This window comes from Canis lupus, chromosome 12 (genome assembly GCF_011100685.1).
Source record: "Canis lupus familiaris isolate Mischka breed German Shepherd chromosome 12, alternate assembly UU_Cfam_GSD_1.0, whole genome shotgun sequence".
NCBI lineage: Eukaryota > Metazoa > Chordata > Mammalia > Carnivora > Canidae > Canis > Canis lupus.
This window is the reverse complement of record NC_049233.1, coordinates 39,220,513-39,237,553: the sequence shown is the minus strand read 5'-3', so window position 1 is coordinate 39,237,553 and position 17,041 is coordinate 39,220,513. Positions and strand designations below refer to the sequence as shown.

Sequence of the window (17,041 nt, the reverse complement as noted above, 5' to 3'; positions counted from 1 at the left end):
CAAAATTCTGCTTTATAAATTTGATAAAAGCTAAAATTTATTATATTTATTTTATATGTGCTAATAACTGGTTTGTACACAAAGTTGGTGTTTAATATTTGATGAATAAACAAAACATAGTTATTATAAGCCAGAGCCATCAGTATTTTTTAAAAATCCTCAAATTCACATAAATATTTGGATATGTAAATGCCTTTTTTCCTTGCCTCTCTCAGATAACTGCTTTTATCTATAGGATGCCAACAAGTATAATGGAAAAGTAAAAGTTTGTAAAAGATTGCAATAGATAACACCAATATCTTTTTATAGATCCAAGGATAAAAAACTCAGATTTGTTTTCTCCCCCACTGGGTTGAGCACTGCAGCCTGATAGTTCACCTACCCCATCTTTATTTTTATTTTTTTTATTTTTTTTTTTTTTTTTACTTTTTAAAACCAGAACGTTTATTTTGACTAATCGTTGAAATCCTTAAGATGAACTGGATGCTGCAACAGCTGCCCTCTTGGGCTTAGGTGTCGTTCCTTCACGGAATCCATGCCTGAATCTGCGGTATACAATTTTTAGGTGCCTCATTCGACCGGTCCCAGTGGTATTCCGTCTTTTAGCCTTGGCACTCCAGTTATACTTTCTCTTCCGCTTGGCAGGGTAGCCACACTTGCCGCAGGTGGACTTCTGAAGGTGGTAGGCCTTAGAGCCACAGCGGCGGCACAACGTGTGCGTCTTATTGCGACGCTTTCCGAACGATGACGTCCCCTTCGTCATCTTGTTTCCGCGGCAGACCCCAAAGAGCCCTACCCCATCTTTAAAGAGAGCTTTGTACTTTTTAGAACATAATTGATCAAAGAGGATCTGTAACTTACCTGAAGAGTCTTTACTATAATAAAATGCTACAATGTAGAAAAGAACAAGTCTGCTCTTGCTCGAGTTGGTGGTAGATAGGACAGCCGCTCTGCAGGGGCTAAGAAGCCAGCTTGCTCATAACTGCGATGATAAAAGATTTGTAGTTAAGGGCATATAAAGCTTCAATGACAACTGCCAAGAGATGGTATTTGTGAAATTTTTATAATTACCAGTATAATGAACAGGAAGTGTAGCAGATTAATTAGGTGTGGACTGGAAGATAAAATTCCTGGGGGTGAAATCTAGGTCTTCCAGGTCCTGGTGGTGTGACCTTTGCACATTCCTTTGCCAGAATTCCTCTTCTCTAAAATGCACATAATAATGCTACCTATCACATAGGGCTGTTGGGCGAATTAAAAAGAGTAAATATACATAAACACTTACTGCACTGCCTGGCGCCTATTATAGCTATACTACATGAGTGTTATAGGTTTATTATATGAATGTCAGCACTTAGTATCATTTTTATCATTTCTTCCATTTTTAGGATTACCTTGTGGTCCTCTTTATTTTTAATTCTAGAGTTAGACATTAATCAAATCTTAATTGCTACAACATTCTTCAATCATTTTAATTCTAGTTTAAATCATTCATTCTCTATGGTACATCACTTGTTTGAAATTGATACAAACGTTTCATTTTATCTTCTTTTTCACTAGCAGATTGAGACTTCAATACTAAATGTGCTGCACAGTTAACAGTTAGAGAATGAAACACAGGAGAATTAAGGGTTAGGTGTCATATAATAGATTAAAAGTTAAGGGCAGCCCTAGTGGCTCCACGGTTTAGCGCCGCCTTCAGCCCAGAGCATGATCCTGGGGATCTGGGATCAAGTCCTGCGTCAGGCTCCCTGCCTGGAGCCTGCTTTTCCCTCTGCCTGTGTCTGTGCCTCTCTCTCTCTCTGTGTCTCTCATGAATAAATAAATAAAATCTTAAAAAAAAGTTAAGTGTTTAAAAAAATAGTATCAGATGGAAATAATATATATCTCCATTTTGTATGTGAACAATGATCCCAACATCTTGTCTGTCCCTCTAAAATAAATACATTTTCTAAGCTAATTTTCAGACCATGAAGCTGTGAAGATTATTAGAATTAAGAAATCTGTTCTAGTTACAAAAGACTTCTTAGGATCATTATGTTGGCTGGCTGCAGTGGGTCAAGGGCCACTGCTGTTGCTTATATATTTACCAACTTTGTCTAATCATTAAGAGTGAGGATGGGGAGATGTCATTTTGTGTGGTGTCATCAACTATACAAATCCCAAGAATCAAATACTATAAAAATTTCTCTGAACTCAGGATCTGGAATACCCTTCTCGTGTTTGACTAGTATGTATGCTACAGTAAATTATTTGCCCCAACTCTCCATTCTCTCCTGTATCCATGGCCTTTGCCATTTAACTTTGCAAGTTCTCCCATTCTGGGAGGGTGCTTCCTTGCCTCTTTTCTCTGAGCTTGACCACTTGATGTACTTTGGCTAATGCATGTGGACAATCACAGTGTAACATTTCTCAATCTGCCATTGCCACAGAAACTCCCCTGAGTAGCTGCTTCCCTCTCAACCTGGGCCCCTGAATGAGCACTAGTGGAAGAGATGAAAGCCCAATATATAATAAAGAGCCTACCCCTGTGGGATCTGCAACCTGATCAGAGCTTTCCAGCAGAACTCAGGACAGATGCCTCAATCCCCAAGTGACTGACCCATAGACACTTGAGACATATTTATTGCGGTGTGCCACTAGGATTTTACAGTCATTTGTTTCATCACAATAGGTGACTTACACATTAAGTTTTATTTTTAAAAAGGCTTTCTTTTCTAGAAAGCTAGAAATAGTTCCAAAAAAACCTGTGGCAGGTGATGATATGATTTTATATACATTTGTTTTTTTAAAAATGGCATTTAGGAATGGTAATTAACTTATGAAACAATATCACACATAATTTACAAAGTAAATCTATATTTGTTGTGCCCTAAATTGCACTATAGGAAAATACATAATGTGTACTCATTAAGCTAGTTTGTTATGAATTTGATAATTGAAATAAAGTCAATGAAACTGTGTAATTGGAATATTTAACTAATATTTTTAATAAGTATAAATATACTTTTGATGAGTATATTTCTGGGCAGATGCTAGATTTGTAAAAATATCCTTAATGATTTAATTATAAATGACTTAACTACATTTTAACAATAACAGAAGTATTACACATGATAAACAGAATGAAAACAAACACTTGAAAACCAAACATTTTAAACGATGAATTAGTACTTTCAAAGAACTTGACAAATATGATTTTATGAAATTAAGGGCTATTAGGTTTATAAATGTTAAAGAGTCATCCTCTAAGAAGATAGACAATGATCTTCTGTAAATGAAACTCCATTTATAACCACTTAAAGACTGTGTTGATGAACAACAAAACTTTTAAGATCTCTTCCATTGCCTTTTAGTATCTATTATGTATAAATCTTTTAAAATGTAAATATTGTTTATGAGATAGACAATTAATGGTCCATTATAGAGAATAGAACTAGACTATATTGAGTAACTATGGTAAAAAACAGTTACATGGAAATAAGGACATTCTCAACTGAAACTGGCTGATTTTAGTATAGAAATATGACTCATAATCTTTTATATACAATTTAAAACTACTGAATTAATGATTATATTAAGAAATCCATTTAAAACACTCATTTTTTTAAAAAGATTTTTTAATTTATTCATGAGAGACAGAGAGAGGCAGAGATATAGACAGAGGGAGAAGCAGGCTCCCTGCAGGGAGCCTGATGAGGGACTTAATCCCAAGGACTCTGGGATCACGCCCTGAGCCAAATGCAGATGCTCAACCACTGAGTCACCCAGGTGTCCCTAAACACTCATTTAAAAATTTTGAAAATCTTTTAAGCAGAAGATCTTCATACTTCAGTATGCTTCTGACATTTAGTAAATTGCTAAGGAAGTGATTTACTTTCAACCGTTTCTAACGAGTTCAAGAGAATGCCCAGTCTCCATAAATAAAGAGTAAATAAAGGAAATGCATCAGAGAGTTGGGAAATATTTTCATCATGCTTTTGAAGAAATTTCTTGATTTCTTGGTCATCATGCACTACACTTGAAGTGTTGCCTTCTTTGGTTTCCTTTTGAAGAAGCTGCTCCAGAACCCAGAAGAGGGAGAAAATATTTTCATAGCGTGTCACATAACTGGCTTGCACCTGCAAATAAACAACAAACTTCTTTAAAAAAACATATTAGTTGTAGTTCAGCTCAGAAATAGCCAAATAAAGATTTTTGGACAAAATTAAATTACTGTTGATAAAATTAACACTGTCCATCTTCCTATTCCTTTGGGATGGAGGGAGAACAAAGGAGAACATTTCCTTTCTTTCAAAAACTTTGCCATCTTAGTGAATGACTTTTTTCTCTCAATGGTTTAGAGATCAAAATCCTTTCTCTGTTTCATTGCTATAATTCATTACTCAGATGAATCTGAGAATACCTGACGGTGTCTTGTGTGTTGAATTCAGGGTTGTGGCAAAGACTTCCAGTGGATGACATGCCTGCCAATAACATAAGGATCTTTGAGGTAGGGTTTTAAGAGTATGTTTCAATGTATATTACTCGGTTATGATCTCTAAGAGACCAGACATGATCTCATTCTAAGACTACACAAATCAATAAGGAATAGGATTAGATTGTGTGGAATCACATACTTGGTCTTGAGAAAAAATGTAGATGTGTCTTAAGAAGTTACTGTTTGGCCCTAGAAGGTTGAAAATCAATTGAATCAAAGTAAGGCCTGGACAGCCCGAGTGGTGCAGTGGTTTAGCACCGCCTTCAGCCCAGGCAGTGATCCTGGAGACCTAGGATCAAGTCCCACATCAGGTTCCCTGCATGGAGCCTGCTTCTCCCTCTGCCTGTGTCTCTGCCTCCTCTCTCTCTCTCTCTCTCTCTGTTGTCTCTATGAATAAATAAATAAATAAAATCTTAAAAAAAAGAAGGCCTAAAAAGTGGAAATGGAAAGCATAACATGAGGGAATACAGGAATTAAATATGTAAACTGGCTTTATCATTTGCTTATTAAGACATGTATTGGAAACATTCCCCAAATCTATCCACTCTAATAGTACATAAATGAAAAGAAACATTCTTACAGAGCTCAGAGGAATGTGTTCCATAACAAGGAGATTCTATAAACAGTTAAATATATACTTTCTTTTTACTGAAGTATAGTTGACCTAACATGCTTAGCTTCAGTTATAACATAATGATTTGATATTTATATATATTGCAAAATGATCACCACAGTACGGACTAGTTCACATCTATCACTATACATAGTTACCAAATCCTTTTTCTTGTGATGAGGACTTTCAAGATCCACTCTCTTGGCTCCTTTCAAATATGCAATACAATGCTATTAACTATAGTTACCATACCTACATTATATACCCATGATGTTTTTTTTTAAGATTTTATTTATTTATTCATGAGACACACACACACACACACACACACAGAGGCAGAGACACAGGCAGAGGGAGAAGCAGGCTCCATGCAGGGAGCCCGACATGGGACTTGATCCCAGGATTCCAGTATCACATCCTGGGCTGAAGGCAGGCGCCAAACTGCTGAGCCACCCAGGGATCCCCATATATCCCCATGACTTAAATTCATTTTATAACTGGAAATTTGTACCTTTCCATTCTCTTCACCCATTTTATCCACCCCCTAGCCCTCACCTCAGGCAACTAAAAATCCATTCTGTAGATCTATGAGCTTGGTTTTGTTTTTTTTAACATCCCACATATAACTGCATTATATGGCATTTATTTATTTTTTTCTGTCTGGCTTATATCATTTACCATATTGCCCTCCAGGTCCATACATGTCACCAATGGCAAGATTTCATTCTTTCATTATGGCTGAATAATAATCCATTGTAATGTGTGTGTATGTGCACAATACATATATATATATATATATATTTAAATACACACACACACACCATATCTTCTATATCCATTCATCCATCAGTGAACATTTAGGTTCTTTCCTTATCTTGGCTATTGTAAATAATGCTGCAATGAACATGGGCATACATATAAACTTTTGAATTAGTGTTTTCTTTGTCTTTGGATAAATACCCTGAACTGGAATTGCTGGATCACACGGTAATTCTATTTTTAATTTTTTGATGAATCTCCACAATATTTTCCATATTTTCCCCAATTTACATTCCCACTGATAGTGGGAACACAAGGGTTTCCTCTTCTCTACATTCTCGCCAACACTTATTTCTCTCTTTTATAATAGCATTTTGAAAGGTGTGAGGAGATATCTCATTGTGGTTTTGATTTGCATTTCCCTGATGATTAGTTATGTTGAGCATCCTTCCATGTACCTGTTAGCCATACACATGTCTTGCTTGGAAAAATGTCTATTCAGATCCTCTGTCCATTTTGTAATTGGATTGTTTTTGCTATTAACTTGTGTAAGTCCTTTATATATTTTGGATATTAAGCCCTTATTTGGTATTTGATTTGCAAATATTTTCTCCCATTCAGTAGGCTGCCTTTTATTTTGTTCATGGTTTCCTTTGTTGTGCAGAAGCGTTTTAGTTTGATGTAATGCCAATTGTTTCTTTTTACTTTTACTTTTTCTTTTTTTTTTTTCCTTTGCTTTAGGTGTCAAATCCAAAAACTAATTTCCAAGACCAATGTCAAGGTGCTTACCACCTATGTTTTCTTCTAGGAGTTTTATGGTTTCAGATCTTAAATTCAAGTCTTTTTAAATTTTAATTCAAGTTCATTTTTAGTTATTTTTGTATGATTTTAAGTAGTGTTTCAGTTTCCTTCTTTTGTATGTGGCTGTCCAGTTTTCCCAACACCATTTATTGAAGAGGCTACTTTCCCCATTGTACTTTCTTGGCTCTTTTGTAATAAATTAATTGACCATATATATGTGGGTTTATTTCTGAGCTATTATGCTCCACTGATCTATGTACATGTTTTTATGCCTATTCCATACTGGAATAGGCATACTGGCATACTGTTTTGATTACTACAGCTTTGTAATATAGTTTGAAATCAGGAAGCATGATGACTCCAGCTTTGTTCTTCTTTCTCAAGATTGCTATGGCTATTCAGGTTCTTTTCTGTTTTCATACATATTTTAGGATTGCTTTTTCTATTTGACACTTTCTTTTAAAGTGCTTGTAATAAGAACTACATCCTAACTGCCTGTATGTCCACTTAAGAATGTGGACTCCACATTCTTAAGTGAATATACCTAATATCTATGTGCTGATTCTCTTGATCTAGAATGGCCTTGCTCATCAATCTCTAATTACTAGGATGCTGATTGGCCTTCAGTGCCTATCACAGATGCCACATATCCACTGAGCCCTTCCCGAGCCCCTCAATTTTATAGATTTGAACTATTTGTCTTACATTCTGGTTGGTTATATTTAGTTGGTTATATTTATTTCATCACCCGTTTAGATTCTAAACATGCTTAAGAGAAGCAAGTATATGTGTTCCCATCACTATAGTTTCTATGATTCCTAAAACAATGTCTTTCTTGCCAATAGTAGATCTCAATATACATTTGTTGTTTTGAATTGAACAGTGATTACAGGTAATGTAAAATGAACCACTATAGATACATACTGGTTACTATCTGAAGGAGAATCACAGTGACATTTTTCATTATTAAAGTACTTTTCAAATACTTTCCTTTTCCAAACTAAAAAAAAAAAACCCACTAAAACACTAAAAAAATGTGTTTAACCCGGTCATGTCAGCAATACTTAAATACTTGTCAACCTGCTCACTAATGACCATAGATGGTCCAAATCCTGTGTGAGTTAACAGATAATTCTTCCTTGGAACTATTGTTATATCTGCTTAACCTATTTAGACATTAACATTATTATTAGGTGGCAGTAAAATACAAACTCTATTCTAAAAAGGCACATTTATTTCATTCACTTTGAAGCTTTAAATACAACAGGGTACTGTCTGTATAATGATAATCTAGGCAGGAGTGTTGCAATGGTTTTAGGTTTCTATTAATAATATTAGCTATAAAAAAAAAATAATAATAATATTAGCTATATATTCCAGCATTTATCCTACTGGGCTCTTAAAATACATTAGCATTTTGTGAACTGAATGGCTATTCTTTTTTGAAATGATTTAGATTAACTTTTAGTTAACACTGGTATTCAAGTATAACATAATTTTATGAACAATACAAAGTTGTCAAATTGTGCTTATCACAGAATAAGGGAATTTCTCCTTTCTGATAAATGCCATTGCATTCCAAGCAATTTCAGGGCAAGAGTGTGAAGCAGGCAGAGTGTGTCCTGGTATCTTTCCATTGGCTTTGAGATTCTTACTTTGGGTATGTTTAGCTCTACTTCCAGGTGGGCTGGGAGCCCCCCTGTAGTGCCCTATCTCTATGCTGTTTTGAACTTCGCTTTTACTCTTACCAGAATTTATCTGTCTTGGGATCTGCCACTATCCTAAATGACTATACTAAATCATTTGATACATTCTTTTACTCTAAGATCTTACCAGTTATAGAATAGTAATTTGAAACTAACTCTCTCTCTTTAGGGACAGTATGCACTTAACCAACATGTGCCTTAGCACCCTTTCCTTTCAACATGCTAAAATGGCATGTCTGTGGGGGAGCTCTTTCCCGTAGTTCCCAGACTTCATCACACTGGCAGCTGCCTGCTCTGATTAATCATATGGTCAGGCACTTTCTGAATTAGTGCATAAACTGAATAAAAACAAAAATAAATGTTAGTAAGGTAATAGTCTACTGTATGCTGGTGTTATTTTTATACTCAGCATCAAACTTGATTGAATCACATCAGTATTGGAAAATACCCAACACAGGTGGAACATGCTTACCAGGAAAATAATCAAATGTTTTGCCTGAACATCCTGCCAGGAAGACTGAATGACCCCTAAATCTGAGCAAGATGGCTGTATATATCTGAAAAAAAAATGCTATCACCTTATCTTTCAGTCCAGGCCTTTAAGAATTGAAGGAACCTTGAGATGAAGCTGCTAGAGTCCCATGACTACTTATTATTACCTAATCCCATTTTATATAATAGGGGACCTTCAAAAGAGAAAATGCTTTCTGGGTAGAAGAATCGCCAGATATTTTTGTAGAGTATTTTCAGAATCAAAACATTTATTTTTCTATTCTTAAAGCTGGGCTTCAGAAAGGTAAAATCTCCAAATATTTTTTTTTTCAGTGGTGAAAAATATTAATTTTCTTTACATGCTGCTAAATTTCACTTTAAAACTTATATTCTGAAATTAGGCTATTGACTCATAATGCCAATTTCCTAATTATTGTTTTAGTTGGGATTCAGTCAAGGTTAACTGGACATTTTTGTAGAGACTTATTATCCTTGAAGCAGCCACTGCTACTTGCTTATTCCAAATCTAATTCTTCCTCCCTTTTCATCAAAAGAAACCCAGTTTTGCTCAGGGTGGCAATAGATCAACTAAAAATATCTATTTCAGTCTCTTTTGAGGCTAATTCTGTTCAAAGAGATGGAAATAAAAGTAACCACGTGGGGCTTCGGGGGAAGCTCTTTAATAGTAGGCAAAGGCTGGTAGATGGCAGCTTTGCCTTCCCTCTTCACCATTGTTTCTGCTTGGAAAAACCAATGCATTGCTTGGAGGCAGAGTAGCCATCTTGTGAGCTTGTGAGGTTTGTGAGGGCCACCCATGGGTCAGTAAGAAGGGCCAGATTCTGGAGGTATAAGGCAGCTCAATATACCTATGCAGCATGGTTGTACCTTCCTGCACTATGCCCAGATCCCCTTCTTCCATTTTGGTCTTTTAAAATTGGAACCCTGAGACTTTAGCTAGGCAGGAAGGGGGCTCTAAGGGTTTCTTTGCTTTGAGAGAGTGCTGCCTTCTGCTGTCTCTACCATAGGAGGGACAGAGATGCATAAAGTGCAATAACAAAGTCACATTTCTTGACAGTAGATAATGTAAGAAGTGTACTGTACATTTGAGATGTAGCTCGCAGTTTAGATGTTCATATTTAATACCAAAAAATGTGATAGTTCATTAAATTCTACAGTTTGATAATTTATGTGTGCTAGCCAAAGGCATACAAAGGTGAAGTCTGACACTTTCAGAAATATGCATGCTGTTATGGAAGGGGTGAAAACACAACACAATGTTTTTCTTATTGCTACAAGAGCAAGAGGAGAAGGAAAAAATTGGATCATTACAGGGCAGAAAATCAAGTCAAAGAGTATAGGCGAATAACCCAAATGTTAAATTAAATGTTCACTGAATATAAATATACCATTGGCTTAGTATCCTCCATGCCAGAATTTATTGGACAGAAGCAATAAGTAAGATACAACTTAAATTAGTAGTCTCTAAAAGAATGAATTAAACATAATACTTTACAGGAAAAAGGTCAGTTGTCATCATGATAATTAAGTGGGAAACTTATCCCTGAGTTTTAATAACTTAGCCTTTTTAATCTACTAGAAAGCAAAGAAGGCAGTAGATTTCAGTGAAGGAGATGAGGAGGATGAAGTTAACCCTCTATCACCAGTTTACTAAGCAGCTTGCAGCCTCCCAAGCACAGGAGAAAGCCCTGAAAGAACTACCAAATAAGCAGGGGCTTAGCTTGGGACCCATCACAATCTTGAGCATGACCATGCTACCAACAGCGCTTGAGAACAGAGTAGGAAAACCATATGCACATCATAAATAATGCGTATTTATTTATTTATTTATTTAATTTCTAAAAGGCTTTATTTATTTGAGAGAGCAAAACAAGAGCAAAGGGGGAGGGACAGATGGAGAGGGAAGGGGAGAAGCAGACTCTCCACTGAATGCCAAGCTCCATGTGATCCCAGGACGCCGAGATCCTGACCTGAGCCAAAGTCAGATACTTAACTGACTGAATCACCCAGGTGCCCATGCATGTATATTTAAAATCAGTGCACTTATGATTGCAATAGAAGCATACGTCTTTTTAAAACTATGTCTCTGCAAAAATGGTGTTATATCCTTTTCTGTCCCCCATAACCTGGATGCCAAACCATACCAAAGGTTTATAAAACAAAAGGCTGATCAGAGCAGAGTATAGATAATTAGGAAAGATTTCTTAAGATGAATTGTGAGCCAGGGCTCAAAAGGAGTAAGGGGTACAGACTGGTGAATCATCGTTTGATCAGACTGACAGGTAAAGAAGAATAAAAAAGGATCCAATGGGTATTAATCCATTTTGCCTTATATAGACAATGGTATGATTATCTGCCTAAGAAATTAAATCCTAGAGACTGGTTCTAAAGGCTTATGTTTAATTTGGGGGGTTGCTTAGATGAAAAGTTCTAAACTACTGAAACTACTAACATTTGTAATTTTGATATTTTGCCATGTTTCATATGGGAAATAATTCAAGGATGCAAGCTACTCATGAAAGAAATATACATAACAAAAGTTTAAATGTTTTTTATGAGCCTTGTCTAAAAATAATGACTTTCTCATTAGCCAATTTTACCTATTTTTCACAAATGTTTCTTAAGGCTGAAATTATATAATAAAGTAACAAAATGAATAGACTGAAAAAGAAAATGGCCTATAGTGGGCAAGGAGTTTGGACAAGGATCACGGAAAGGGAAAGGGTGATTTGTATTTGTTTGACAAAAATATCTAGGCTGAGACTACAGATGAGAAAGGTGTGGGGGATCCCTGGGTGGCTCGGCAGTTTAGCCCCTGCCTTTAGCCCAGGGCGTGATCCTGGAGTCCCGGGATCGAGTCCCACCATCAGGGTCCCTGCATGGAGCCTGCTTCTCCCTCTGCCTGTGTCTTTGCCTCTCTCTCTCTCTCTCTCTCTTTCTCTCTCTCTCTCTGTCTTTCAGGAATTAATAAATAAAATCTTAAAAAAAAAAAGGACAGGTGTGGCAGAGGCCCCTGTTGGTTGAAATCTTTGAGAAAATAGAATCTTATTAAGCAAGGTTGTTTTTCCTGTTTGTTTATTTGTTTGTTTTGTAAAGGAAGGCCATCAACTGAACACACATTCATTGTTTATTAAACCCCAGCTGTGCCATTTACTAGCTATGTGAGCTGAGCAAGTTATTTAACCTCACTAAACCTACCTTTCCTTATTTAAATTTGGAAATAACATAGGTTAACTCCTCCCTGGGGTTGCTGAGAGAAAAAAGACTAAATTACATGTTCAAAACCCAGCACAGGACACAGACATATTTACATATTAAAACATGCACATTTTCAAATAAACATTATATATTATCTGTTATTATCACAATCATTGTTATATTTCTTAAAGAATTATTTATTTATTAGAGAGAGAGAGAGAGAGAGAGAGAATGAGCAGGAGGGTTAGAGGGGGAAGGAATCTCAAGCAGAGCCTGACATGGAGCTCGATTTCAGGACCCTGAGATCATGACCTGCGCTGAAACCAAGAATCGGTTGTGTAACTGACTATGCCACCCAGGTACCTCATTATTGTTATATTTTTACCCAATGTGAAAAAGATAGTCTCTATCTAAAAGGTACCCTGCACCTGGAGGAAGGCTACTGCTATACTCAAGTATTATACTGTGGTCAATTTTTGAAAGCATTTCAAGCTTGCTGGAAATTGTTCACCTAGAGTTGTGTGAAGAACCTAAAGATGTGTCTTCATCTACTTTCCTGTACCAAGGAAGTCCTTAAGAGACAACAATAGCAGAGCATTCTTTTTTTGTATAGAAAGGTGATGCTGAGAAACTAAAATGTGAGATAATTATTTTAGAGCCTTTCTGAAATTAGAAGGCTATGCAGATAGTGTCCATATACATTAAATGCAGTCTTAAGTGATACGTACAACTGTAAAATGGTCCATCAGCTCAGTCCTTGCCTCTAATTCCCTAACAAGACATGATATCTATACAACCAGCTTGATTGTCTTTTGTTGTTGTTGTTGATGTTATATCCTCTAATTATCTGACTAGTGTGAAATAGATCAACTTGTTCAAGTCTATCCTAGAGGCAAGTTGGTAAAAATGAGTTTGATTCCTAATAGTTTGTCCTTCTGGTAACAAACCTGATAATGTCATAGACTAAATCCCAAGTACGTACAAATTTTATATCTGTACTTTTCTCCATGGAAATATCCTGTGCTTTGACTCCTATTTATCATTTTCTTGGTCATCAGAATAAGCAGACTGGTGGATATGGTAAGATAAATTCCACACAGACTCTAATTCTCAGATTTCTTCACATAAAGAATAGGGACTTCCTAATACGTGGACATGGCATTTTTCTGTTCTTTTTTTAAAACTTTATTTATTTATTAATGAGAGATATGAAGAGAGAGGCAGAGACACAGGCAGAGGGAGAGCAGAGAGAGAGGCAGAGAGAGAGAAGCAGGTTCCATGAAGGGAACCCGACGTGGGACTCGATCCCAGGATTCCAGGATTGCCCTGGGCCTAACCACTGAGCCACCCAGGCTGCCCCAGCATTTTTCTGTTCTAACAGATTTCCTGAGCCAACTGTAAACAGCTTTACACTGAAACTTCACTGCTTTCTCAGGATCTGTACCCTTCATTATGGAGTTGTCAATCCCACTCATAGGACAATTTTCACCATTTTATACCAAAATATGAAACTTCATCTAAGGCTGGAAATCCATTTCCAGTACATTTGAGAAGCAAACAGATCATTTACTAGTTTGGACTTCCATCACAGTAGTTCTTGACAAAGCAGTACAAACCAGATAATTTGGTTATCATATAAGAGTCTATTAAGTGAAAGGACAGTTGAGAGACTGGAATAAAAGCAGCTAAATTCCTTTAGCACTAATTCAGCTAGGAGTACTTAGCACTTTAAAATTTTGATTCTGCATGCTTTGCACTCCTCACTCTCTCCTATTGCATTTATTTGGTACTCTCATGTGCCGTACCCTGTGGTAAGTTCTGGCAATGCAGAGCTGAATAGGACAAGATCCCTACCTATATAAGAATTCCTAGTATACTCCTCAGAAGACAAAGAAGTACATAAATAATGGCAATGCAGAGTGCATGCTACCTGTAAGGGTGATAAAACAATTCTAAAGAGAACTGAGTCTAGGGTGTGAGAAGATGCTAAATTTCAGGAAATTAGTTTAGTCATGAGTGGGGCTATTTCAGGCTCACTTAGTCCTAGGGGAATGGTGGGATAGTTTTGGAGAGAAGACTTGAAAGTTTTTATCAGCATTGGTAAAACACCTGTTTGGCTACTATCACAGGGGCCTCTGTCTCTGGCTGGTGAAAATGCACTGAAGCGAAGGAGAGGCAGAGAGCATAGAGAGGTGTGGGGAAAGATGTCACCAAGCTCTACAATATCCCACACCTCAGGATTCTCTAAGGCAGTGGAACCAGACTAAATGGACTCATGTGTTTGGTTCCTTGAGGTCTGTGCCACTTAAATGTTTAATACTCATTTTCCTGAAGGAAGACACAGATCATGACACACAAAAGTAGTATTCTTGAGAGAAAATGTACTATTTCACCAAGTTAAACTATTTCCATCATGTCATTAAGACAGAGCTTGAGAAAAGAAATCAAAAGTGGTGAAATATCTGATACATATTAAAAACAGATCCAGATGGCCATTACTGATGGAAAACAAATGTCCAAATAGCCAATGGGAGTAAAATCGACATGAAGCATTCTTATTCAGGACTCTAAATAAAGATTATCCAAGACAGCATCAAAAGCTGCCCAATGAGGCAGAAGGCAGGAGCCAGATTTGTTGGAGTAGCATCAATGACTGCCCAGCTAGGCAAAAGCCAGAGGCTAAAATAATTTCCTAGAGGCTATGTATCTAACCTTTGATAAAGTTGACAAATTAAGTGAGAAATGTGTGTTTGTGTTAAGGTTTATGTATTTAAGAGCACTGGATCCAAAGCCCAAAATCAAAGATGACATAGTGACTAGATCCTTTGTAATAATTTTGTTTGGAAACTGAAAACCAAATCAGAATGGTCTCAGATAATCTACCAAGTATCCCCCAAAGGCCAACTAAATAGGGTTGGAATCACAGAAATTAAAAGTCAATATGCTTGTCCCTTTTGTCTTCCTATTTTCAATATGTATCACCAGTAATTCAATAATGAAACCACTTTATCAGAGCTTGATAAACTGCACAACAAATGGAAAAGTTTGGAAACACAATGGACTAAAACTCTGTGTTCTTAAAAACATTTTACGTTCTTAAAAACATTTTACGTTGTTGTTGTTGTAGAGACCAGGCAGAGAGCAAGGTACTTGATACATTCTTGTTCTTTTAAAAATGAACCAACCACTATCTCTCCTTTTTAAAAAATAAGTCTATTTGAGATATAATTGACCTATAGTATGATGGACCCATTTTAAGTGTTTAGTTTTATGAATTTGATAAATTATTTGTAAGAACAAGGAAATGTCATAATACAATAATATCTGGTTAAAGAAAGAGCAATCATACTATAACCATGTGATATTGTTTAAAAATATTTTAAATGTTACCTTTTCTCTAGGTAATTTTTTTATTAAAATATATATACATTTAATTGTTTTCACTACTATCTGAAATACTTCTTCAAACTGAACTTTAATTTTCTTATCTGAGAGTACTCTAGAGAAATTTTTGAAAAGACAAGATCTGTAGGTAATGCCAAAAGGTTAGGAGAAGCAAGTAGACTTCAAACTATGAGATAACTTTTCTGGTTTTAACTATTTTCATTATCTTAACGCTGAGATGCTGCTAGGGAAATGAATCTGTCACAAAAATGCTAAGTAACTCCCAGAAAAAGCGTTCTTATGTTAGGAGCTGGTAAAAGTCACTACCTGACAAAAAAAAAAATGGGAAAAAAAAGGGGGGAGGGAATATAGAACCAGAGAGAACTGAGGCTTCCATTAGCTCTCTCATTCAAATAACATTTCCTTCCTAGCTACTGCCAACCATGAGGTTGAGATGGAAATTACACAAAATTACAGAAGTATGGCTTCATATCCTTAGGCATCACAATTTAAGGTGAGGTTAAAAATGCAAACAATCACAATATATTGTGATATATATCGTAATAGTCATGTCTACAGTGTTATAGTGGCATTGCTAAATGGATAACAGTAAAAAAAAGCATGATGAATGCACTCAGCAAATAATCTCAATGGAAAATTCTAAATGTTACTGTTTTGGAAAATTAAACTAGCAATGGCTTACAGGGAAATGAAATACATGATAGGAAATTCATATAGTAACTTAAATGCAGCAAAAACAAAACAAGTAGGAGAACAATTTAGTATCCGTATAAAACACCGATGTCAAATATATTTTTCAGATACCTATAAAAAATAAAATCAAGTATTCTGGGGAGATACTTACATTTAAAAGACATATCAATTAGTTTAATTAACCAACAGTATATAGACCTGGATATATACTTTATAAGCAGTTATTTTCAGAAAAAAAAAATGTGCCCAATAAGTTGACTATCATTGGTTAATTTCAAAGATGTTTAAAATAAACATTAACTACATTTTAAAAGTAATGATATTTGTTTCTTAATTTGAGTCTGAAATTCCAAAAAAATTTTACCTTTTTAAGAAACTATGATGCTAACTTTAGAAGAGTGACATATTCCTTATTTAAATTCAATCCTAAATAAAAACTCTGGATCTGATATAACAACGATATTAAAGTTTTATATAAGATGATATATTTACTAATACAACAAAAACCCTCCAAATATTTAAGGAAAGTGGCTTCAGTAAGAAAAAAATGAATGTTCAGTTGAAAAGCTTTTTAGTATTCTAATTCATAATGTTATATATATAAAGGAATACAGTAGTCCTTGTAAAATAACTTTTTGGGAATAAAGTCTCACTTATCTGGATGTCTAATTTCCAAACATCAAACATCTTAGAATTTGTAGTCTCTGAGCCAGTGAAAGAGCTACCAGGAAACTATTCCTGGTAGACTGCATGCTACTCTACAGGGAGGGTCACTGGGTCCTCACTTATTTCCTCAGCTCACACTATGAGCTAATTCTTAAGATAACAAGGGCAGAGCAGGAAATGCTACCAGAGGAAATTAAAAAGAGCAAGAAT

At 35.8% G+C, this 17,041-nt stretch overlaps 2 protein-coding genes across 5 annotated transcripts in view; both read right to left on the bottom strand.

The window, feature by feature from the left end:
- Positions 1-426: 426 nt before the first annotated feature.
- LOC119863879 (60S ribosomal protein L37) lies at positions 427-804 on the bottom strand. Its single transcript, XM_038554571.1, has one exon. It carries the CDS (start codon positions 761-763, stop codon positions 470-472), a length of 294 nt encoding a protein of 97 aa, XP_038410499.1. The 5' UTR covers positions 764-804; the 3' UTR covers positions 427-469.
- The window catches only part of MEI4 (meiotic double-stranded break formation protein 4), a 207,708-nt gene continuing 191,470 nt past the window's right edge, over positions 804-17,041 (bottom strand). For 3 of the 4 annotated variants that reach the window (XM_038554567.1, XM_038554569.1, XM_038554568.1), the window contains one exon: positions 946-4,121. In XM_038554567.1, the coding sequence (XP_038410495.1) occupies positions 3,861-4,121 (261 nt within the window). In that variant the 3' untranslated portion in view covers positions 946-3,860. Of the gene's footprint in view, positions 4,122-17,041 lie in introns of all 4 variants that reach the window. The other variant, XR_005367934.1, reaches the window with a different exon arrangement.